This window comes from Callithrix jacchus, chromosome 13 (assembly GCF_049354715.1).
Source record: "Callithrix jacchus isolate 240 chromosome 13, calJac240_pri, whole genome shotgun sequence".
Taxonomy (NCBI): domain Eukaryota; kingdom Metazoa; phylum Chordata; class Mammalia; order Primates; family Cebidae; genus Callithrix; species Callithrix jacchus.
Window position 1 is genome coordinate 53,708,440 of NC_133514.1, and position 24,950 is coordinate 53,733,389.

Here is a 24,950-nt window from a genome sequence, read left to right on the forward strand (position 1 = left end):
AGGACTTCAAGACCAGCCTATGTAATAGAGAGAGACTTTGCCTCTCCAAAAAAAAGAAAAAAAGAAGAATTAAATAAAGATTAGTCAGTGAGGCAAAGGAACCAGAAGAGAACACCAACATGCAAGAACAGGGAGGAAAGAATTTTATGAAGTGGTCACAATGCCAAATTTGACATATCAAAGAGAAAAATGAGTCCAATGAATCTGGCAATTATGGGCTCAATGGTGACCCCTTCCAGTGCAAAATGGTAAAGGTATGAGACAGAGAAATCATGCAGAGATTACACTTGGACAGAGTAAGCTTGATAAACTCACACAGTCACGGGAGAACATTTTTCTCACCAGGATAGAGGTGACCCAACTATCTTCAGAGTGGGTAAAGGTCAATGGAGAGGGAAAAATGAAAAAAAACAAAAAAACAAAAAACTAGCAAGAACAGTGTTTGAATAGAGGACGGTTCCAGAGAAGACTGGAAAGAATGGGCTTAAAAGCATATGTGGAGGCATTAACCTTCCAAGAAATAAAAACATGCTTTCTTTGAAGCAAAAAGAAAAGCAGGAAAGAAAAAGAAAATACTGTAGACTTGTGCTGTCCAGTAAGTAGCCACCAGCCACTCAGGGTCACTTAGTACTTACTAAAATGTGGCTTGTCTGAATTGAGATGTGCTGTAAGCATACCAGATTTCACACTTAGCTTAAAAAATGTAAAATATCTCATTAATACTTGTTCTAAATTGATTACATGTTGAAATAGTATTTTGGATATATTAAGTTAAACATTTATTAAAACAAATTTCACCTGCTTGTACTTTTAAAAATGTGGCTACTAGAAAACTTCAAATTATGTATGTGGCTAGCGTTATACTTCTATTGGACAGCGTTGCAGGTGTATAGTAAGTGATGACATTACTTACTGTGGGAATACAAATCTTGCTTAAGGGGTTTCCATCCAGGAGATATGATCCATTAAATGTTACATATTCATCATAATACTGAGGTGCTTGAGGAATCACACTACACAATAATTTGCGTTTTTCTTCAATTTTTTTTCTTATGTGCAAGTATTCAAAATATGGATTTGCTCTCTCTGAACTGTATGGCTGAATCTCATCTAGTTTCAGAGAATCTACAATGGCTGCCAGAGATTGCTGAGTTTTCTCTTTAGCCTGTAGTAAAGAGGGACTCACTTGCACAGGCTGAGGTACACGTGACACTTTCCTTTTCCGTGGATGGTGAATTTGAGGATCATCTTCTTCTGTTAATCTTATTCTTCCTCTAGGAGATGAGGATTCACTGTCTTTTTCTGATAATAGTGTACAGCTAGCAAGAATAGGTTTGTTTTGATTTGCTATTGTATTTGCTTTGTTTCTAGTCATTCTTTGAGGGATTTGGTTTTCAGTTTTTTCATCTTCGGCATTTTCTTCTAATTCTACTTTAACTAACTGACCATATTTATGCATTTCTGGTTGAGCTGACTGTTGTGAATGGTTTTCCAGACTTGATAAAATGCTTTGTTGAGATTCTTCATCTTCTATGGAAACCAAACACTTTTCACTTTCAGGACAATGTTTTGGATTATCTTGTTCATTTAGGTTTCCTTTTGGCATCCCTGCATTCATTTCACATAAATCAGAATCACACCTATTCAAATGAGTTAAAACCAAACTCTCTACTTTGTTTTCCTTTTCATGTGAAATAACCTGAATATCAATTGTGCTGTTCTCAACTTCATGGCCACTGGAAGACTTATAAGTTAGTTTGCTAAATGCATAATGTGTATTTAGCTGGGTAGAGGCATCACGTCCACTAAAGTCTTTTTCTGACAGTAACACAGGTAAAGTGTAAGCCTTCTCAAAGTTTGGTGATGCTTCCTGAAGAATGCCATCAGAGTATAATGGGACAAAGGCATCTGTTTTTTGAACATCTCCTAGGACAAAAGTATTTTCTGTATCTTTTGTAGATTCATTGTCAGTATCTAAAACAGACCTAATAATCTGAACTGCATTTTTTTGATGTAAAATACTTGGCTCTTGATTGGCAACATATGACAAAGACATAGGTTTAGAAATCGATTCAGCATCTGAAAGTGATTGGCTGGGGAAAGAGCAAGGTTGCTGTGAAGGCATAAAGGATGCTGGATCCTGAGCGTAAGAGTTTCCTGGCAGTTCAGTCTGGTGAAGGGAAAAAAAATCAGCATTTTCTTTCAATATTTTGTTTTCAGGATTAGAAAAACTCAAAAGAGAGGATTCTTGATCAGGTATGTTAGAATGTGGGCAGATAAAGTCTCTGGTGCTTAATGTCTCTAGTCTATCAGGCAACTCCCATGATTTATTTTGGATCACACCAACTTGACTAGATGGCTCTAAATGCACCGGACTGTCCATTACAGTGCCCACTGGAGCAGTATTCTTGATATTTCTATCAGCCGAAACACATTTGCTGTTTGAAGCTCCAGTTGGAGAGGCTGCAAGACTGGAATGGATGTTAGACACATCTGAAAGCTCTCTTTCAGGCACATTTGAGAATACCTCAGGTTTGGGAGAAGGACTAGTATCTCCTGGCACAGTTAATAAGCTACCTTGATTGCTTTCTTCTGATATTGTCTGGAATTGTTTTGTATGGTCACAAATGACAGACGGCATGCTACATCTTCGAACTTCTACAGTAGGTCTCCCCTCACTTATAATTAGTTTAACATCTTCTACAGAAGATGACCTAAGATGGGATGTTGGAAGTCTGTTTGCATATGGTGGCTTAATCCGCTCTGGCAAGTCAGCCAGGCTGTCCAATTCCCTTTCATGAAGGGCAGGTGATTTGGCAATTGACAAAAAAGGTGACTGGGAAAAGGACATTTGGGATTCCGAACCCTCTAATATAAAGTCAGAGTCATACTCAACTGGAGGCCTTGGGGTTGTCACTGTAGTATGGCAGGAATCTTCTGAACTAGCAACAGAAATCATGGATACAGATCTGGAGCTGAGACCTGACTTTTCATTTTCTGATCTAGGAGACCTGTTTAAGCTATTATCAGAAACAAAAGATGACTTCCCTAAAGTCATTACATTTTTGGTGTCAACAGATTGTGATCTGTTACTCACAGCATCTTTAGGTTGTTTCTCCTTGGTATAAGCATCACTCAATTCTGAACTCTTTGACCTAGTAAGTTCTTTATTTTTGGATTCAGCTGGTGTATGCTTTGTTTTTTCTTTATCTTTTATTTTAAGTTCTGAACAGTTACGATTTTTCAACCGTTCCTTTTCTTTTTGCTTAATTTTTTCCTTATGTTTTTTGTGCCACTGTTCTATTTCTAGGTCTTTAAGGCTTAGCATTCGTTCAAAACTTGTCTGCATTAAATCATCATTCACTAACCTCTTTTCTTTAGGCCGGGTATCTTTTGATGCTGGTGATGACTTAGGTTTAGGCTTATCTGCTTCAGATTTTAGTTTGAGTAAACTATTTAGTTGAATTTTATCTTTATGTTTGTCTCTTTCTTTGTATCTATCTATGTCTTTATCTTTTTTATCTTTTTCTTTTCCATCTGGAGTTTTCAAAGGTTCATCTTTTGTTTTTTCTTTAAGGGATAAGGGTTTTTCATGTTGTGCTTTATTACCATCTACTATACTTGATTTTTTCTCTTCCTGTACATGTTTGGAGTTAGCTATATTTATACTTTCTTTATCTCTAGATTTTTCTTTTTTGTCTAGCTCTCTGTCTTTTTCTTTATTTTTTCCTTTTTCTGATTTAGTATACTCACTATTATCTGATTGTTTATTTTTTTTCTCCATCAAGTGCTTTTCTTTGCTTTCTGCTAGATGCCTCTCTTTTTCAGGCTTTTCTTTGTCATGTTTCCTATCCATCTTTTCTCTACTTTTCTCTCTGTCATCAGTTTTTTTAATAGCAGCAGTTTTGCTCTTCTCACCTTCTTTATGGCATTTTTCTGTGTGATGCAAATACAGCTTGTCCTTTTCTCTTATTTTATCGACACATTCACTAAGATCTAACTTGTCTTTTTCTGATTTATGCTCATGTTTTATCTTCTTTTCAAAGTTTTTTCTTTCCTTCTCAATGTCCTTTTCTTTAGTTTGAAATCGCTTCTCAGATTTTTCTTTACTTTCCTTTATATGCTTTTCTTGCTTTTCAATGTCTATTTCCTTTTCCATTGAATGAAGCCCGATAGATTCCTCAATAGCACTCATACCCAAAGAAATTAATTCTGAGTCTTTATCTGTGGGTATGTTCTCTCTCTCTTCTTTTAAATCTTTTTTTTCCTCCCTAAAAGATTTCTCACTTTCCTTTTTAAACTTGTCTCGTTCCTCTTTAAAGTTTCTCTCTTTTGAAACATGCTTTTCCTTGGTTTTCTCATCTTTGATGTTTTTTTCCAATTTTGATTTTTTTTCTAATGTTAGGGATTCATGTTCCATATTTAAAAACAGATCTTCAGTTTCATCACTTTTAAAAAAATTCTCTTTCCAAAATTCTCTATCAAATTCCACGCTCCTCTGCAGTTCTTTGGCACTATCCTTATTTTTGTATTTTTCCTTTTCAACTTCTACTTCTTTTTTATGCTTTTCTTTTTCCCTCTCTTTATGTTTCAATTTATGTTTTTTTAATGTTTTACCTTCTTTATCTGTTTTTTTCAGTGTGCAATCTGAATTTTCAAACGTTGGACTATGATCTTCATCCTTTATTTTGGCATTTGATTTTTCACCAAATTCTAAATGGAAATCTTTCTGATGTTTGCTTTTATCTTTATGCTTACAAGATTTTACACTTGAACTTTCTGGCAAGAATTCAGATTCTGTATTATCATACCGAACAAGATCAGGCTGTAATGACATTTCAGAACTTCCTGGGGATAAACATGTTTTAGTATGTTCTTGTTTTAGTGGTGTTGACTGTTTTTCACTTAATCCACAAGAATGTTTGGGAGATTTACCCGTGGAAATATGAAATAAATGTAATGAAGTATCATCTTTTGGGCTAAAAGATTTCCTAAAGTTCCCCTCCTCTCTGGTCTTTTCTGAACAATCTAGTCCAGTATTTACTGTCAAGTTTGTTATTCTGGTATTTTCTTTTCCTTCCTTTTCTTGCTTCAGCTCTTGGTTCTCTTTATTTTTATTCTGGTTCTTCAATTTTCTTTTAACTTTGCCTTTCTGTTTGTGTTCACCTGTAACTACATATTCCTTTTTGGTTTGTGTATCAGAATTTGAAGTTTCAGGGATAACAGAACATGTAGTAGAAATCTTTTTATTCTGAAGAGCTTCTTCATCAGAACTTTCAGTACTTGAATATAAAACCCTAGATGGCTTTTGTTTTTTATTTTTAAATGATTTAGGATAGAAGGCTTTCTCCTGTTTTGCAAATAAACTAGTTTTTTCTGCTTCGGGTTCATTTTCTTTTCGTTGTTCTTTCCTAAGAATATGCCTATCATCAATCATCTTATTAATTTCTTCATCATCGTCATCTTTGAACTCATACTCATCAAGGGCAGATGGAAGAGGTGTTTTACTGGGAAGGATTTGTTTACTTTCACAGATGAGAGAGTCTTTCTCTGTTTCAGAGTCAATATTTTCATCAACACTAGAAGGATTTACAGATTGAGCCTCTTCAGAATCTAGAATAAACAAAGAAAATGTGGTGTTGGTCAAAACACAACTGTCAGAAAAATAATTTTTTTGAGAGAAAAATCTAGTTTATACAATAAACATTTCAAACAATTCATGATCACTACATATTTTTATGGAAATAATGCAATAGCAATATGTAAAAACTGCTAGTGTTGTAGAACAGCTTTTCTATAAAATATGCTCTATGGTAAGGCTCCTTTTGACACTTCTAAAAGCACAGAGTATGTTAAAAATCACAATATGTAGTATAAATATATAGTTCTGCAATCAATACAGGAGCACGTATCTCTTTGATATACTGATTTCCTTTCTTTTGGGTGTACAACCAGCAGTGGGGTTGCTGAATCACATGGCAGCTCTATTTGTAGTTTTTTGAGGAAACTCCAAACTGTTCTCCAAAGTGGTTGTTTACATTTCCACCAACAGTGTACAAGGGTTCCTCTTTCTCCACATTTATGCCAGCATTCATTATTGCCTATGTTTTGGATAAAAGTCATTTCAAATGGGATGAGAGGAAATTAGTATATTGAAGAGATAACCTGCACTCCCATGTTTATTGCAGCACTATTCACAATAGCCAAGATATGTAATCAACCTAAATGTCTATCAATAGATAAATGGATAAAGAAAATCTGATTCATATACACAGAATATTATTCAACCATAGAAAAGAATGAAATTCTATCATTTGCCACAACATGGATGGAGGTGGAAACAGTACTTAAAGTGAAAAAAAGCCAGGCACACTAAGACAAATACAGCATAGTCTCACTTGTATGGGGAAGCTAAAATTAAACTCATGGAAACAGAAGAATGACAGCTATCAAAGACTGGGAAGGGTTGTGGAAAGGGAGAGTTAATGGGTACAAAAATACAATTAGATAGGATAAATAAGATGTAGTGTTCAGTAGCACAACAGGGCAACTATAGTTAATTATTTATTTCCTATTTCCCCATAACTAAAAGAGAGGAATTAGAATGTCCCTAACACAAATAAATGATAAATGCTCGAGGTAAACCAATTACCCTGGTTTGATCTTTACACACTGTATACTTACAGCAAAATATCACATGTACACCACAAATTATGTACAACTATTATGTATCCATAATTGTTAAAAACTGAAAAATAATTGCTGCTACCAAAAATGTATGTATTTTTATATACATATACATTTATATATATAATAACCCAGGGGTCTTGATTAAGGGGAAACATTAGCTGGTAAAATGTTCTGTAAAGGTGATGGGGGGTGGAGGCAGCAAACCACATTGCCTTGTATGTACCTATGCAACAATCCTGCATAATCTACACATGTACCTCAGAACCTAAAGTACAATAAAAAATATATATACATATTAAAAAATAGAATAAAAAAAGTTCTGTACATTCTGCACACACATACTTTTTATGGAGAGAGATTTAACTCTCCAAAACTTGAATAGATTCTTTAATCCAAAACTGACTTAAAAACAGTAACTTAAAGGGTTTAATTATGTAGACATCACAAATTGTTTTATGTATTTCAGAATATTTTTTGTATTTTTGTAGAAATGGGGTTTCACCAAATTTCCCAGACTGGTCTTGAACACCTGAGCTCAAGTGATCCACCTGCCTTGGCCTTCCAAAGTACTGAGAATACAGGTATGAGCCACTGTGCCCAGTACCCAGCCCCGTAAATTCTAATGGAGTTAAATATAAACTGAGAGCTAAACTAGTTTGTCATTTGTGTTCCTGATTCATCAATTTGAAGCAATGCATTCCAATTCAGATATATCTTTTTTTTCCAATGGTTCTTTTAAAAGATTTCTATGTTTTGCAAAGGAAAGAATGTAAATTCTAAAGTAATTAAGTTACCCTGACACTAATGTCCATAATGAAAGCCTGGAAATTTCTACAGGTGAATGACTCTCACCTGGCTCTGTATCTAGAGTCACACAGGCCCATCAGGCTCATCTCTCTGCTCATTGGTTTCTCAACGCCATCTGCAAAGATCCTGTGCTGCTCAACCAGAGGCTGGCCAGCCTGTGGGCCTCAGCAAAGACCACTACACCTCGACGATGCCATTTTACTTGCATACCACCTCCCTTTCTTTGCCTGAGCAGTCCCCAATTTTTAAATTTACTTTAATCACTCAAGAACATAGATCAACTTGGTCCTGGACTCTAGTGGGGCAGTAACTCTTCAAAAAATGTTTGTTCTGCCTTTCTTAGTAGATGAGAAAAGCAGATTTTTCTGCTGTGGTGAGAAAAATCATCGGAAATCTGCAAATCCTTAAGTTCCCTTAAGTAAAAAATGGCCATGTTTATTATTATACTAGTTATTTTCCATATTTTAAAGTCTCTGCCATCTATATAACTAAACTTAAACTTGTATTTAATAAAACTTTTTTTTGAGACAGAGTCTCGCTTTGTCACCAGGCTAGAGTGCAGAGGTGTAGTCTCAGCTTACTGCAACCTCTATCTCCCAGGTTCAAGTGATTCTGCCTCAGCTTCCCGAAGAGCTGGGACTACAGGCATGCGACACCACCCCCAAACAATTTTTGTTTTTTTAGTAGAGATGGGATTTCACCATGTTGGCCAGTATGGTCTTAATCTCTTGACTTCGTGATCCACCTGTCTCAGCCTCCCAAAGTGCTGGGATTACAGGCATGAGCCACTGCACCCAGACTAATCAAATATTTTATACAATCATTTGACAAAAAAAATGCTCTTTAAAAATTTCTAATGTTGATCATCTCAGTTTATTCTCAACAATTTATTTGGGAAACTAGGAATGAAAATGAGAAATAGGTTAAGCAACTGTTAAAACATTTTATTAAATCTGTATTAAGGCATTTTTTTTTTTTTTGAGATGGAGTGCAGTGGTGCAATCTTGGCTCACCGCAACATCTGCCTCCTGGGTTCAAGCAATTCTCCCTTTAGCCTCAGCTGGGACTCTAAGTGTCTGCCACCATGCCTGGCTAATTTTTATATTTTTAGTAGAGACAGGGTTTCTCCATGTGGTCAGGCTGGTCTCCAACTCCTGACATCAGGTGATCCACCTGCCTCGGCCTTCCAAAGTGCTGGGATTACAGGCATGAGCCACTGTGCCTGGCTGGCATTTTTCTTCTCCATAAAAAAAAAATTACACTCCATTTTGTAATTTAAATGCATTAGAAAGTTCTTGTACATCTCAAGGCTACTTCAGGTATTTCCAACTAAGACTGTAACATTTAAAGAATGGTGAAAATGTTATTTGAATTTTCTATTATCCTTAGGCTTAACAGTTTGCCTGACCCATCAACTTCTATCTTTTCTTGTAGGTATACTAATGTAACAGCAACCAAATGAAGCAGATGTGGCCAATGCAGAGCAATAACAGTATGTACTGTAAATCTCTCCCTCAAAATCTCTTAAAAAAATAATAGGCAGAGGGTGTTGACACATGACATCTATTCTCACGTTGACATTTGACAAAGTAATGACATTTCACATGCCTAATGAGAAAGAGATGATTTAAAAACATTTGAATTGTATTAATAATTAAGCATTTAAAAAATATAATTATTACTCTCATATGTATTTCAGTAGGTGATGATTCAAACTAAATATACCATAACTTTAAACTTAAAAAAACTTATATTCAAGTCCCAGTCTTTACTTCCAATCTTTCCTCTGAAATTCAACTGACTAACCTGGAATCCTGGACTCCTTTCAACTACCTCAAAAACAAAACTGAAAACATTCATTACTTTTCCTTCCACAACTGCTTCCTCTTACTACTTAAAGCCAGTACTCCTCACCTCCGTGGCACACCAACCAATCAAGCTATTCAAATTTAAAACTCTCAGAGCCATTTCAAATTCTCTCAATTCCTCAACTTCCAAATTCAACTTCAGAGTTTTGATTTCTGGACTCTCTTGCTTTTTTTTAAAATTTTTTTTGAGAGACAGGGTCTTGCTCTGTTGCTCAGGCTGGAATGCAGAGATGCAATCATAGCTCACTGCAGCCTCCCACCTGGACTCAAATTATCTTCCCACCTTAGGCTTTCCAGTAGCTAGACCTACAGGTGTGCACCACCATACCTGACTAGTATTTTTTGTAGAGACGGGGACTCACTATGTTGCCCAGGCTGGTCTTGAACTCCTGGCCTCTTCCCACCTTGGCCTCCCAAAGTGCTGGGATTACAGGTGTGAGCCACTGTGCCCAGCCTGGACCCTCTCTTAAGTCTATTTTCTCTCTATTCCCACTACTACTATCTCAGTTCAGGGTCTCATCATTCTTGGCTAGATCAGTAATCACTTAAACCGCAATGTGACCAGTACTACCTATCATTTTTATTCTCACCTGAGGGCTCCCCACTGTAGGGTTAACATAAAAACTCCAATGATGATAAAGAACTCTCAAAATCTGGACCACCATCTTCACTATTATCACCATTTTTTTAGGCCAGTCAAGTGAAGCAGTGTGAGTGGAGTAGCAACAAAGACATCTGTAACTAGTTGTAATCAATTACTTGTAAATACCACTGCACTCAGAACAGCCACTACTATTTATTAAGCCTTATTATTTGCTGAGCAAATAATATTTGGTCTTTACAACAGCTATTATTATCCTCATTTAAGAGACAAATCGAGCCACTAAGTAGTTTTTCCAGGGTCACCTACTGAAGGATGCAGCCCAGAGTATTTCTGATTTCAGTGAGTTCTACCATGACTTCCCTTTCATTGCTTCTTGCTAAACATTAGCCATATTAGCATAGTACATCCTCTTCCCCAAACTTTCATGCATATTTATGTGGATTCTAGTAAATTTCTCTTTATTATTTCCCAACTGTTTAACTAGGTATTTCAGATTAATGGTCAGGGAGAGGAGCAGTCAGGAATTTATACGTTAGTACAAGTGCAATGGTATTTAGAACTAATTGATCACAACCAGTTACAGATTTATTCTTTTTCTACTCCCACTGCTTATTTGACTAGCCTTTTTAAAAAATGTATATATACGAAGGGATTAGGGTAGTAATCTGTTGTAGGAAGGAAGATGGGAAGTAGACTTGAGAGTGTATTTGCATTGGAATTTACTTAGATTATATGTTTGTTTGAAGTGGTTTGGAAGGAGGTAAAGTTAACCTCCTAATCACTCCTTGGGAACATCACTGGTGTAGAATCATTTCAAAAGGCGTGCACTTTTATCCCTGTCATACTGATCACTGGGACATAATAAGTCAAATATTGTCTGTTTCCCAGAAAAGGCAAGGGAGAAAGAAAGAAAAAGCTATCTGCTCCACAATACCCCAATGCGTTCTATGTATTCTAGGTAAGTGCTTAAACACATACAATTTGGCTTTCTGTGAACCTATAAAAGAAGCACTTTATTAAGAGCACTATCTATAGCAATCAGGGAATGAGAAACTTATATATAGGGTGAAGGGTGAGGGGTGAGAGTGTGGTTACTGAGGGGAAAAAAGGCCAATTTATGGAATTTGGAGGTCTTCTGGAGAGAAGGTAACATCATTATGGTAGCTGTAATCTTCTGCTTTTGTTTTCCACATTATTCAAAAGTTACTCCAAATATAAGCCTGTGATCTATACAGAGGGACTTTCATAAGGCCTAATACATAGTAGGTGCTTAATGTTAAATGTACAGTGAGATTTTGAACTGTACTAAAACAAGAAATTAAGTGGGGTGCTTACGGTGGGATAAGAGAAAAGTGTAGAAAGAGATGCAAAGAACAAATACGAATTTATTCACTATATAATTTTGTGTAGTATCCAGGTGGCAACTACTGTCTGGATAATTCACTGCTCCTGTTTCCTCTAAACTCAGCAATTTGAAAAGGTGCCAAACATTTCATCCATATGCCATGACTTGCCATAGTAACTGCCATGCGGAACACAGATTTGCTATTTGATTTGCTTCACATATCAAATATTAGCTCTCATATAAAAGCTTTCACACATGCACTGACTTGCCTGTCTTCCTACACTGAGCTCTGGTATTCTCGGCTGTTGAACACTTTTGCCAAACAAAATTTCTTATTTTATATAATGGCACCATGTTTATATAGTGGTGTTTGTATAATTATTTGAATATGTATTTTATGAACATAAAAAAAACTGCAGACACAAATAATAATACAATTAAGATAAATAAGGAAACGATTGGGTAAAATAAATATCTGCCAGGTGTGGTGGCTCATGCATGTAATTCCAGCACTTTGGGAGGCAAAGGCAGGAGGATCTCCTGGGATCAGGAGTTCAAGACCAGCCTGACCATCATGATAAAACGCCGTCTCTACTAAAAATACAAAAATTAGCTGGGCATGGTGGCAGGCACCTGTAATCCCAGCTACTCAGGAAGCTGAGGCAGGAGAATCACTTGAACCCAGGAGGCAGACGTTGCAGTGAGCCGAGATGATGCCACTGCACTCCGGTCTGGGCAACATAGCAAGACTGTCTCAAAAAAAAAAAAAAGTAAATCTTTCGCGTTCTTCAGAAGCTCACTGAAAGACTACTGAATTGTGAAGCAAAGAAAAATTAAAGAACTTTCACATGAAATACTTACTTCACTTAGAGGGAGAGAGCTACTGTAACAAAGAAAGTCACTAAGTCTATCTACATTTTGAGGAACAGCAATGAAAAATAAGGTTTTAGGTCAGGAGCAGTGGCTCATGTCTGTAATTCCAGCACTTTGGGAGGCCGAGGAAGGTGGACCACCTGAGGTCAGGAGCTTGAGACCAGCCTGGCCAACATGGTGAAACCCCCTATCTACTAAAAATACAAAATTAGTTGGACTGGTAGCGCGTACCTGTAGTCACAGCTACTCGGGAGGCTGAGGCAGTAGAATCGCTGGAACTCAGGTGGTGGAGGATGCAGTGAGCTGAGATCGCACCACTGCACTCCAGCCTGGGTGACAGCACGAGACTCTGTCTCAAACAAAATAAAAAAAAAAAAAGGTTTTAAAATTATGGGCAAAATGATTATGTAAATGACTGTAGTAATTGTACAATAAGTTTATGTCAATACTGAGTGCTAGAAATGTTTCAAAAAAAGTCCAATGTTCATCTCAGTCTTGACAAAAATTAAGAAAACCGGTCAAAACCGTTGAAGTTAACATTATGATCTCCTGTTAAACTCCAGCAAATTCCCCACAAGCAAGTTCTTCTCTCAATATTGAAATCACTCTGTAAAAATGGGAAACTAAGATAAGAAAATACTTCAAAAAATGTGCTTTAAAAGAAATTACGGGCTGGGAGCAGTGGCTCATGCCTGTAATACCAGCACTTTGTGAGGTTGAGGCAGGTGGATCACCTTAGGTCAGGAGTTTGAGACCAGCCTGGCCAATGTGGTAAAACCCTGTCTCTACTAAAAATACAAAAATTAGCCAGGTGAGGTGGCAGGTGCCTGTAATCCTAGCTACTCGGGAGGCTGAGGCAGGAGAAATGCTTGAATCCCGGAAGTGGAGGCTGCAGTGAGTGGAGACTCTGCCACTGCACTGCAGCCTGGGCAAGAAGAGTGAAATTCTGTCTCAAAAAAAAAAGAAAAAAACAACAAACTATGGAGATGCAATACCCAAAATCCAAACTCTGAGAAAATTTATCAGGTTATTTCAACAGAAAACTGCAAGAACATAAGAAAGAAAGGAAGGGGAATATCTATAGATTAAAAGATATTCAGATGTAACCAATTGCAATACATAAGCTTTATTTGGATTCTAATTTCAAAAAAGTTTTTTAAAATACATACGATTTTATGAGGTAATTAGAACAGTAATTAGATATTTTAAAATATTAAAATTAGCCTAGATTTAATAATTTTGTAGTACACTTACTCATAGTAAAAAGCAGCCCTAAAATTTAAAAAAAAATTTTTTTAGACAGGGTCTTCCTCTGTTGGCCAAGCTAGAGTGTAGTGGCACGATTACAGCTCACTGTAACCTTGAGCCCCTGGGCTAATGAGATCCTCCTGCCTCAGCCTCTCAAGTATCTAGGACTACAGATGCACACCACACCCAGGGCATTTTTTTTCTTTTTTGGCAGAGATGGGGTTTGCTGTTGCCCAGGTTAGTCTCGAACTTGTGGCTTCAAGTGATCCTTCTGCCTCTGCCTCCTAAAGTGTTGGGATTGCAGACATGAGCCCAAGGATTTAAAATTAGTTAATAGTAGGCTCTAAGGCAAAAAAACCAACAAAACAAAAATTATTTATTTCATTTTCAGCACTGTTTTTGCCCAACAGAAAGTGTTACATTCAAGCATAATGAATAATTGTCTTGGTACACTTCAAAATAGGTGTAATTAAATCAAATAAAGGTACATAAAATTCATACTTCAGTTATATGTTAACAGCATGATCATCTGACTCTGAACTTTGTATACTCGGCAACAATCAGCCCAGTGTAGAGCAAAATCACACAGTTCTGGCATTGGTTTAGGTTGGAATCTTTGCTCTGACATGTAAAAGGCCAGTAATCTAGTATTAGTAATTAATGCTCACAGGACTGTTGTAAGGAATTAACTAATTTATATGAAATGTCTGGCACACCTGGCACATATACCATGCATATGACAAACAGTAACTCACTGCTTACAAAAAAGGGAAAAATGTATCATGTAAATTAAAAACTTTTAAGTAAAGTACTTTTGACATCAAATACTGCCAAATTCAATAAGGCACATATGTCAATTTTAGAAGGCCAAAGTCTAATCCCTTATTTGTTTAACACTGTACTACAAAATTGAAGACAAGATTCAAGCTCACTCCAGGCACTTATTTCACGGCTACAATTGGAAGTATGTGGTCCTTTAGAATAATGGCAATGGAAACCTTCAGTCTTTCAAATAAACAATAAAACTATGTAGATATAAACTTTTCATGGGTGGGGAAGGAGAGGTGAAGGGAGGAGTGAAAGGAAATAAGAAATAGAGTAAATCAAGAAACTTATTTTCTTATATCTAATTTTTAATGTATTAGTGTTTGGTGAAATTTTACTTTTATTATAAAAGTACTAGTCACAATTGACACTTACTTGTGTAAAATATTTTCTAGGACTTTTTAAAAGGGAAAGGGAGTGGAGATAGCAAATAGGGGAGGGACACAATAATATAAACTTCGTTGCATTTGCTAACTGCAATTTAATGCCGGTATATGATTAATTTTAAAAATTTCTACAGCTAAGTAGAGAACTTTTCACTGAAAGCAAGCCTCGGTAAAAGGTTAAAATGAATACTTACGCAAATCTATCAACTGTCTTATTCATCTATGTCCATCTTACATGTCCAGAATACTACTATGTAATGTTAATAATACATCTGTCATGACAATTACTAACCTAGTAAATGGCAGAGCTATATCTTCAAACCCAAATTTCTCCGACTCCAAAATTGGTACAACCATCATGCTATGTTACCTCTTAGTATATAAAAGACACCTACTATAGGTAAGACAACTGTATAAACATCCAATAAAATGATACCATATTTTGTGGCCTTTCCATAAGCATCTGAATAAATATCTTCTACCTTTATTTCATGATTGAGTATATTGACAAAACAACCCTGCACAAAAATCCTGTCTCTAGAACAAAGTATTATTTTAAATGAGATGTTATTACTTTACATAAGTGTTTGAGTTTTAAATTAAGAAAACAAAATGCTATTAAACATACTCACCTGAGATTAAAACTGAATTTCATATATGAATTTGGTATTTGTCTATTCTTTACTTGATTTTGAGATATTCACATCTCAGACATAAATATCTTAATTTACATATAAACTATTAATATAGTTTAATAAAGAAAAAAGTCATGCCTTGAATCTTAAACAATTATAAACTAGTGATTATAAACTGGTCTTATTTTTTTGAGACAGGATCTTCTAGCTCTGTTGCCCTGGCTGGAGAGTGGTGGTGTGATCATAGTTCACTGAAGCCTCAACCTCCTGGGCTCAAGAGATACTTCCACCTCAGCTCCCTAAGTAGCTGGGACCACAGGTGTGCACCACCATTCTTGGCCGTTTTTTTTTTTTGTAGACATATTACCTACACTCGTCTCAAGCTCCTGGGTTCAAGTAATCTGCCCTCTTTGTCCTCTCAAAGTGCTGGGATTCCAGATACGAGCCACCACATCCGACCAGGTATTCTTTTAACAGTAGGATTACTATTAAGAAAAATTATCTTTACATTGGGAATGATGTTTGTTTATATGGTCTTTTTATTCAGATGGGCTAAGTACATAAAAAACTTCTAAGCTATATTTTAGTGATCTTTATTTTATTTTAAAGTAACCTTTATTGTACATCGGTTATAAAACTTTATGCTAGAAAGCCAGAGAGAAATGGGTAAAAGAATAAAAAGTTACCTATGAAATAATCCCACCACCCAGGATAAACATTTTTTTTTTTTTTGAGACGGAGTTTTGCGCTTGTTACCCAGGCTGGAGTGCAATGGCGCGATCTCGGCTCACCGCAACCTCCGCCTTCTGGGTTCAGGCAATTCTCCTGCCTCAGCCTCCTGAGTAGCTGGGATTACAGGCACGCGCCACCATGCCCAGCTAATTTTTTTTTGTATTTTTAGTAGAGACGAGGTTTCACCATGTTGACCAGGATGGTCTCGATCTGTTGACCTCGTGATCCACCCGCCTCGGCCTCCCAAAGTGCTGGGATTACTCGGCTTGAGCCACCGCGCCCAGCCGAGAAACATTTTTAATAGCTTATTTTAAAGCATTACACTTGGTTTTATTTGAATTTAATTAACTTGGAAATAATAAAGAGAACTTTATCCTCTTGGCCCTTTTAAATTACCTGACCTACTACTACTGTCATTTCAAAATTATGCTTACACTTTATGAGAAGTCCAAAATCATGCTATTATTTTAGACTGCATCAAATTTACCCTGGAGTTTTTGTCTTTTTTCTCATTCATCAGTACAAAATGCCATCATATCATCAACAGCATGACACAATAAACTCTCAATCAAATTCACACAATATGAGTACAAGGAACTACTCTTTTCTTGATAACAGACTTCAAAAAGTTCTCTGAAATTTTGTTCTAAAATATGCCAATTGCTTGTTGCTGTCATTCTGGAATTTTTTTTTTAAATCCAAATCTTGAGTTAGAACTGGGCATGGTAGCACACATCTATAGTCCCAGCTACTTAGGAGGCTTCGACAGAAGGATCCCTTGAGCCCATCAGTTGAAGACTAGCCTGGACAATACAGCAAGATCGCAAAAAAAAAATTATAAATCTCCATATATTTTAGTCTTATACTTTGTATCACTAAAAAGCAATATATTTGAATAATTTTCCAGAAAAGGAATAGAAAGTGTATCCAAAGACGTTTTTCTTTAGTCTTTTTACCAGAGTGATGGTTGGCATGTGATAGAATTCTAGGTTTAAAACAATTCCCTTTGATGTAAAAGTAATTCTTAAGAGTCTCTCTCCAGGGGGAGAGATCCAAGATGGCCGACGAGGAGCAGCTCAGGATTGCAGCTCCCAGCCAAAGTGCAGAGGCCGCTGCAGGTGATCCCCAGGTAAGAAGGGCCTGGAGTGGACCCCTCAGCAGTCCTACAGCAGAGGGGCCAGACTGTTAGAAGGAAAACTAAGAAACAGAAAGAAATAACTTCATCATCAACAAACTGGATGTTCACTCAGAGACCCAATCTGATAATCAGCAACTACAAAGATGACAGGTGGAAAAATCCACAAAGATGGGAAGAAAACAGTGCAAAAAGGATGAAAACACCTGAAACCAGAACACCTCTCCTCCTACAAGGGATCACAACTCCTCACCAGCAAGGGAACAAGGCTGGATGGAGAATGAGTGTGATGAATTGACAGAATCAGGCTTCAGAAGAAGGTGGGTAATAAGAAACTTGTGAGCTAAAAGAACATGTTTTAACCCAAGGCAAAGAAACTAAGAACCTTGAAAAAAGATTTGATGAAATGCTAACAAAAATAAACAACTTAGAGAGGAATATAAGTGAATTGATGGAGCTGAGAAACACAACATGAGAACTTCATGAAGATACACAAGTTTCAACAGCCGAATTGACCAAGCAGAAGAAAGGATATCAGAGGTCGAAGATCAACTCAATGAAATAAAACGAGAAACCAAGATTAGAGTAAAAAGGCATGAACAAACTCTCCAAGAAATATGGGACTATGTGAAAAGACCTAATCTACGTTTGATAGGTGTACCTGAATGTGACGGAGAGAAACAATCCAAGCTGGAAAATACTCTTCAGGATACTATCGAGGAAAACTTCCCCAACCAGGCAAGGCAGGCCAATATTCAAGTCCAGGAAATACAGATATTTACAGATATATACAGGAATACCACAAAGATATTCCTCAAGAAGAGCAACCCCAAGGCACATAATCATCAGAGTCACCAGGGTTGAAATGAAGGAGAAAATTCTAAGGGCAGCCAGAGAGAAAGGTCGGATTACCCACAAAGGGAAAGCCATCAGACTCACAGAAGATCTCTCTGCAGAAACCCTATAAGCCAGAAGAGAGTGGGGGCCAATATTCAACATCCTTTAAGAAAAGAACTTTCAACCCAGAATTTCATATCCAGCCAAACTAAACTTCATAAGTGAAGGAAAAACAAAATCCTTTACGAACAAGCAAGTACTCAAAGATTTCATCACCACCAGGCCTGCTTTACAAGAGCTCCTGAAAGAGGTACTAAACACAGAAAGAAACAACCAGTACCAGCCAATCCAAAAACATACCAAATGGTAAAGAGCATCAACACAATGAAGAAACTGCATCAATTAACAGGAAAACCAGCCAGCTAGCATCAAAATGGCAGGATCAAATTTACAAGTAACAATATTAACCCTAAATGTAAATGGGCTAAATGCCCCAATCAAAAGACACAGATGGCAATTGAATGAAAACCCAAAACACATCAATGTGCTGTATCCAGGAAACCCATCTCACATGCAAGAATACACAAAGGCTCAAAATAAATGGATGGAGGAAGATTTACCAGGCAAATGGAGAGCAAAAAAAAATGCAGGAGTTGCAATTCTCATCTCTGATAAAATAGACTTTAAACCAACAAAGATCAAAAGAAACAAAGAAGGACATTACATAATGATAAAAGGACCAATGCAACAAGAAGAGCTAACGATCCTAAATACATATGCACTTAATACAGGAGCACCCAGATACATAAAGCAAGTTCTTAATGTCTTACAAAGAGACTTAGACTCGCACACAATAATAGTGGGAGACTTCAACACCCCATTGTCAGTTTTAGACAGATCAATGAGACAGAAAATTAAAAAGGATATCCAGAACTTGGAACTCAGACCTGGAACAAGCAAACCTAATAGACATTTACAGAACTCTCTACCCAAAATCCACAAAATATACGTTCTTCTTAGCACCACATCACACCTACTCTAAAATTGACCACATAATTAGAAGTAAATCACTCCTCAGCAAATGCAAAAGAATGGAAATCATAACAGTCTCTCAGACCACAGTGCAATCAGATTAGAACTCAGAATTGAGAAACTAACTCAGAACTGTACAGCTTCATGGAAACTGAACAACTGGCTCTTAAATGTTGTCTGGATAAACAATGAAATGAAGGCAGAAATAAAGAAGTTCTTCGAAACCAACGAGAATGAAGACCACAACAACCACAATCTCTGGGAAACATTTAAAGCAGTGTCTACAGGAAAATATAGAGCAATAAATGCCCACATGAGAAGCAAGGAAAGATCTAAAATCGACATCCTATTATCAAATTGAAAGAGCTAGAGGAGCAAGATCAAAAAAACTCAAACGCTAGCAGAAGACAAGAATTAACTAAGATAAGAGCAGAACTGAAGGAGATAGAGACACAAAAAACCCTTCAAAAAAATCAATAAATCCAGGAGCTGGTTTTTCGAAAAGATCAAAAAAATAGACCACTAGGCAGATTAATAAAAAAGAAAAGAGAGAATAATCAAATAGATGCAATAAAAAACAATAAAGGGGATATCACCACAGATTCCACAGAAATACAACCATCATCAGAGATTATTACAAACATCTCTATGTACATAAACTAGTAAACCTGGAAGAAATGGATAAATTCCTGAACACTTGCATCCTCCCAAGCCTAAACCAGGAGGAAGCTGAAACCCTGAATAGGCCAATAACAAGGTCTGGAGTTGAGGCAGCAATTAAGAGCCTACCACACAAAAAAGCTCAGGTCCAGATGGGTTCACAGCCAAATTCTACCAGACACACAAAGAGGAGCTGGTACCATTCCTCCTGAAACTATTCCAAACAACCAAAAAAGAGGGAATCCTTCCCAAATCTTTTATGAGACCAACATCATCCCGATACCCAAACCCGGCAGAGACTCAACAAGAAAAGAAAACTTCAGGCCAATATCCATGATGAACACAGATGCAAAAATCTTCAATAAAATACTGGCAAGCCGATTGCAACAGCACATCAAAAAGCTTATCCGCCATGATCAAGTAGGCTTCATCCTGGGGATGCAAGGCTGGTTCAACACACACAAGTCTATAAATGTAATTCACCACATAAATAGAACCAAAGACAAAAACCACGATTATATCAATAGATGCAGAGAAGGTCTTCAACAAAAATCAACAGCCCTTTATGCTAAAAACCCTCAATAAACTAGGTATTGATGGAACGTATCTCAAAATAATAAAAGCTATTTACAACTAACCAACAGCCAATATCATACTGAATGGACAAAAACTGGAAGCATTCCCTTTGAAATCTGGCACTACACAAGGATGCCCTCTCTCACCACTCTGACTCAATATAGTATTGGAAGTTCTAGCTAGAGCAATCAGGCAAGAAAAAGAAATAAAGGGTATTCAAATAGGAAAGGAGGAAGTCAAAACGTCTCTATTTGCAGACGACATGATTGTATATCTAGAAGACCCATCGTCTTGCCCCAAAATCTCCTGAAACTGATAAGCAACTTCAGCAAAGTCTCTGGATACAAAATCAATGTGCAAAAACCACATGCATCCTATACACCAATAACAGACTTAATTAAAGAAAGCCACATCCAGAACAAACTGCCACTCACAATTGCTACAAAGAGAATAAAATACCTGAAAACAGAAGTAACAAAGGATGTAAAGGACCTCTTCAAGGAGAACTACAAACCACTGCTCAATGAAATAAGAGAGGACACAAACAGATGGAGAAACATTCCATGTTCATGGTTAGGAAAAATCAATATCATGAAAATGGCCACACTGCCCAGAGTAATTTACAGATTCAATGCTACCGCCTTCAAACTACCAATGACCTTCTTCACAGAACTGGAAAAAACCACCTTAAAGTTCCTATGGAACCAAAAGAGAGCCCACATTGCCAAGACAATTATAAGCAAAAAAGCAAAACAAAAAAACACACAACGCAGGAGGCATCACACTACCAGACTTCAAACTATACTACAAGGCTTCAGTAATCAAAATAGCATGGTACTGGTACCAAAACAGAGATATAGACCAATGGAACAGAACAGAGGCCTTGGAGGCAACACCACACATCTACAACCATCTGATCTTTGAGAAAGCTGGCAAAAATAAGCAATGGGGAAAGGAGTCCCTGTTTAACAAATGGTGTTGAGAAAACTGGCTAGCCATGTGCAGAAAGCAGAAACTGGACCCCTTTCTGACACCTTACACTAAAATTAACTCCAGATGGATTAAAGGCTTAAACATAAGACCTAATGCCATAAAAACCCTAGAAGAAAATCTAGGCAAAACCATTCAGGATATAGGCGTAGGCAAGGACTTCATGGCCAAAACACCAAAAGCATTGGCAACAAAAGCCAAAATAGACAAATGGGACCTAATCAAACTCCACAGCTTCTGCACAGGAAAAGAAACAGTCATTAGAGGGAATCAACAACCAACAGAATGGGAAAAAATTTTTGCAGTTTACCCATCTGACAAAGGGCTGATATCCAGAATCTACAAAGAACTAAAACAGATTTACAAGAAAAAAACAAACAAGCCCATTCAAAAGTGGGCAAAGGACATGAACAGACACTTTACAAAAGAAGACATACATGAGGCCAACAAACATATGAAAAAATGCTCATCATCACTGGTCATTAGAGAAATGCTAATCGAAACTACATTGAGATACCATCTCACGCCAGTTAGAATGGCTATCATTAAAAAATCTGGAGACAACAGATGCTGGAGAGGATGTGGAGAAATAGGAACACTTTTACACTGTTGGTGGGAGTGCAGATTAGTTCAACCATTGTGGAAGAACAGTGTGGCAATTCCTCAAGGACCTAGACATAGAAATTCCATTTGACCCAGCAATCCCATTACTAGGTATATATCCAAAGGATTATAAATTGTTCTACTATAAGGACACATGCACACAATGTTCATCGCAGCACTGTTTACAATAGCAAAGATCTGGACACAACCCAAATGCCCATCGATGATAGACTGGACCAGGAAAATGTGGCACATATACACCATGGAATACTATGCAGCCATCAAAAACGATGAGTTTGTGTCCTTTATAGGGACATGGATGAAGCTGGAAACCATCATTCTCAGCAAACTGACACAAGAACAGAAAATCAAATACCGCATGTTCTCACTCATAGATGGGTGTTGAACAATGAGAACACATGAACACAGGGAGGGGAGCATCACATACTGGAGTCTGCAGGGGGGAAATAGGGGAGGGACAGCAGGGGGTGGGGAGTTGGGGACAGCATGGGGAGAAATGCCAGATATAGGTGATGGGGAGGAAGGCAGCACATCACACTGCCATGTGTGTACCTATGCAACAATCTTCCATGTTCTTCACAATGTACCCCAAAACCTAAAATGCAATAAAAAAATAAGAAAAAGAAAAAGAGTCTTTCTCCTTCTCCCCCCCAACCCTTTTTATTCATTCCTTCATTTTTTGAGATGGAGTTTCGCTCTTGTTGCCCAGACTGGAGTGCAGTGAGTGGCGTGATCTTGGCTCACTGCAACCACCACTTCCCTGGTTCAAGTGATTCTCCTGCCTCAGCCTCCTGAGTAGCTGAGATAACAGGTGCACACTACCATGCCCAGCTAATTTTTATTTTTATTTTTGTTATTTTCAGTAGAGATGGGTTTCACTATGTTTGTCAGGCTGGTCTCAAACTCTTGACCTCAGGTGATCTACCTGCCTGAGACTCCCAAAATGCTGAGATTACAGGGGTGAGTCACCATGCCCAGCCAAGACACTTTCTTCAATTTAAAAAACTATTTCCTTCCTAACATTTGCATTTTATAAGATAAATAATGTATGTTTTGTCCATTTTAAAAAATAATTTTCCTCATATTTCCAACATTTGTTCTACCTGCTTCTGTTATCAAATCAGATCTTTGGCAATGTCTAGTCTATTCTTTAGTCGTTCACGAAATATTTACTTTAGCAATCATATACATCTTGAATTCCAAAGACTTTCTTGGGTCTCTGATTACACTTTTTCACAGCAGCTTTCTATGGTTGGTGGATCCACTGCCCTCTGTAACCTCCGAGGATATTGGGAACTTACCCTTCTGCTTCCTACGATATTTATGTTTGAGGATCAACTGTTCTGTTTCTTCATGCGGGTCCTTCTTATCTGTCATTTGCTTGATTTTCCTCAAATCTCTGGATTTCTTTTCATATTGACACAGAAAAAAAATCTTATTTTTTTTCAGTGGTTTTGTAAAGAGTCTCCTCTGAGAGCCCTTTTAGTAGTGATCTCAGCTGAGTCTATTCCCTGAGCAAGCTGAGTCTGAATTTCAGAGATTCTCTGGGGTATCATTGGAAGGAACTCACTCCTGCAGCAGGACTCTGTCACCTACTGAGTGGTTCCTTTGTTACACAAACAACTCAGAAACTAAAACGAATGCATTTAAGAATTATGTAAATGTAACTGTTATTTATGTTGCCTAGCTAAACAAGAAAAAAATGCACCTGCACTTTGGGAAACAATACTTCACAGTTTTCACATCTCCAAACTGATGGAGCAAGGCAGCTTAGAGACAGGAAAATAAAATATGAGGTAACTTTAAATAGTCTCTTCTAAATTTCCATTTCTAAATCTCAATTTTCTAAAGGTTATGAATTTTAATTTTACTTTAAAAAAACAAAAGTAGTCATACACATCTTTTCAGAGATAAGTATGCCAGATAAGAACTTATTTTCACTGTATTACTTACTATAGTAGTACATATTGGTAAGAGAATTACAGTTAAGACTTCAAGGTTGAGGTAGGTAAGGAAGATAATATAATCAATAGCTGAAAATAAGTCTAAAAGCAAAATCTACATAAAAAATAAAGTACCACAGCACTCTATGTATTCCCCTCAATCATATAATTTTCTACTAAATTGTTAGTAACATAGAATCAGATTCTATTAATAATCAAGAATTTTTTCTTTGAAAGACTTGTATCACTACAAAAATTTTGATGTCACTAAAGGAAACTGACAAAATTACCCAGTCTCAGCTATTTTATCATAAACATATACATTACATGGAGGTCCTTTTAAGTCATGGCTAGATAAAACATTTTTCTTCAGACAGGATGAGACAGCTGAAGTGGAACTCATTTTTTTTGTATGCATGTATAATATTTTAAGCCAAAGGTCATTTTTTTAGTGTTCTGCCGAAATATACCCTTTATGGAGAGTCTTAGTCTTAAATACTCAGCAATATCTCACTCCTATAATTATGTGACAGACTCACTTTAAGTTGCAAGGCACTGGTAGAAATTCAGTTTCTAAGGCAAATCATCAAGCTAGTATTTTAAACAAAAAAACTATTAGCCTTGGTATTTGCAAAAAATACATTTTTTTTGGGCAAATACACTTGAAATTTGTCTACTATATTTACAAAAACTTCAAAGAAAGATAATTTAATAGTCTATGTACCACAAAGTTTAAAGACTTAACATTAATTTGCAGCCACCCAGGCAACACTGGAGCTGCAAGCACAATTTGCCAATTATTTTTTTCTGAGATACACACACACACGTGTGTGTGTGTGTGTATGTGCATGCTGCATGCATGCACAAGTCAAAGATATTTTGACTTATAGACACTACTAAAAGTGATTTCTTACATTAATTTAGGTATTTGCAATTTTGTTCCTTTGTTCCTCTACATAACATTGACATCTATTTTTCTTTTTTAAAAATTATTCTACCTGGAATTTAAAACTCTTAGGCGTTGGAGCTAGGCTGATATAATTAACCTACATTTCTATGTGTTCTGTTTGCTTAAGACAGAGGTAGAAGCAAGTTGGTGATACTTACATTTAAAATGTTTAAAAAACTAAGATTCAGAAA

At 36.8% G+C, this 24,950-nt stretch overlaps 1 protein-coding gene across 24 annotated transcripts in view; it reads right to left on the minus strand.

Annotated features, from left to right (window-relative positions):
* ANKRD12 (ankyrin repeat domain 12) overlaps positions 1-24,950 on the minus strand; it is a 149,561-nt gene that overhangs the window by 21,392 nt on the left and 103,219 nt on the right. For 16 of the 24 annotated variants that reach the window (XM_008979488.5, XM_002757056.7, XM_078347740.1 and 13 more), the window contains one exon: positions 914-5,613. In XM_008979488.5, the coding sequence (XP_008977736.1) occupies positions 914-5,613 (4,700 nt within the window). Of the gene's footprint in view, positions 1-913; positions 5,614-12,418; positions 12,537-24,950 lie in introns of all 24 variants that reach the window. The other 8 variants (XM_078347734.1, XM_054243966.2, XM_078347737.1 and 5 more) reach the window with 2 other exon arrangements.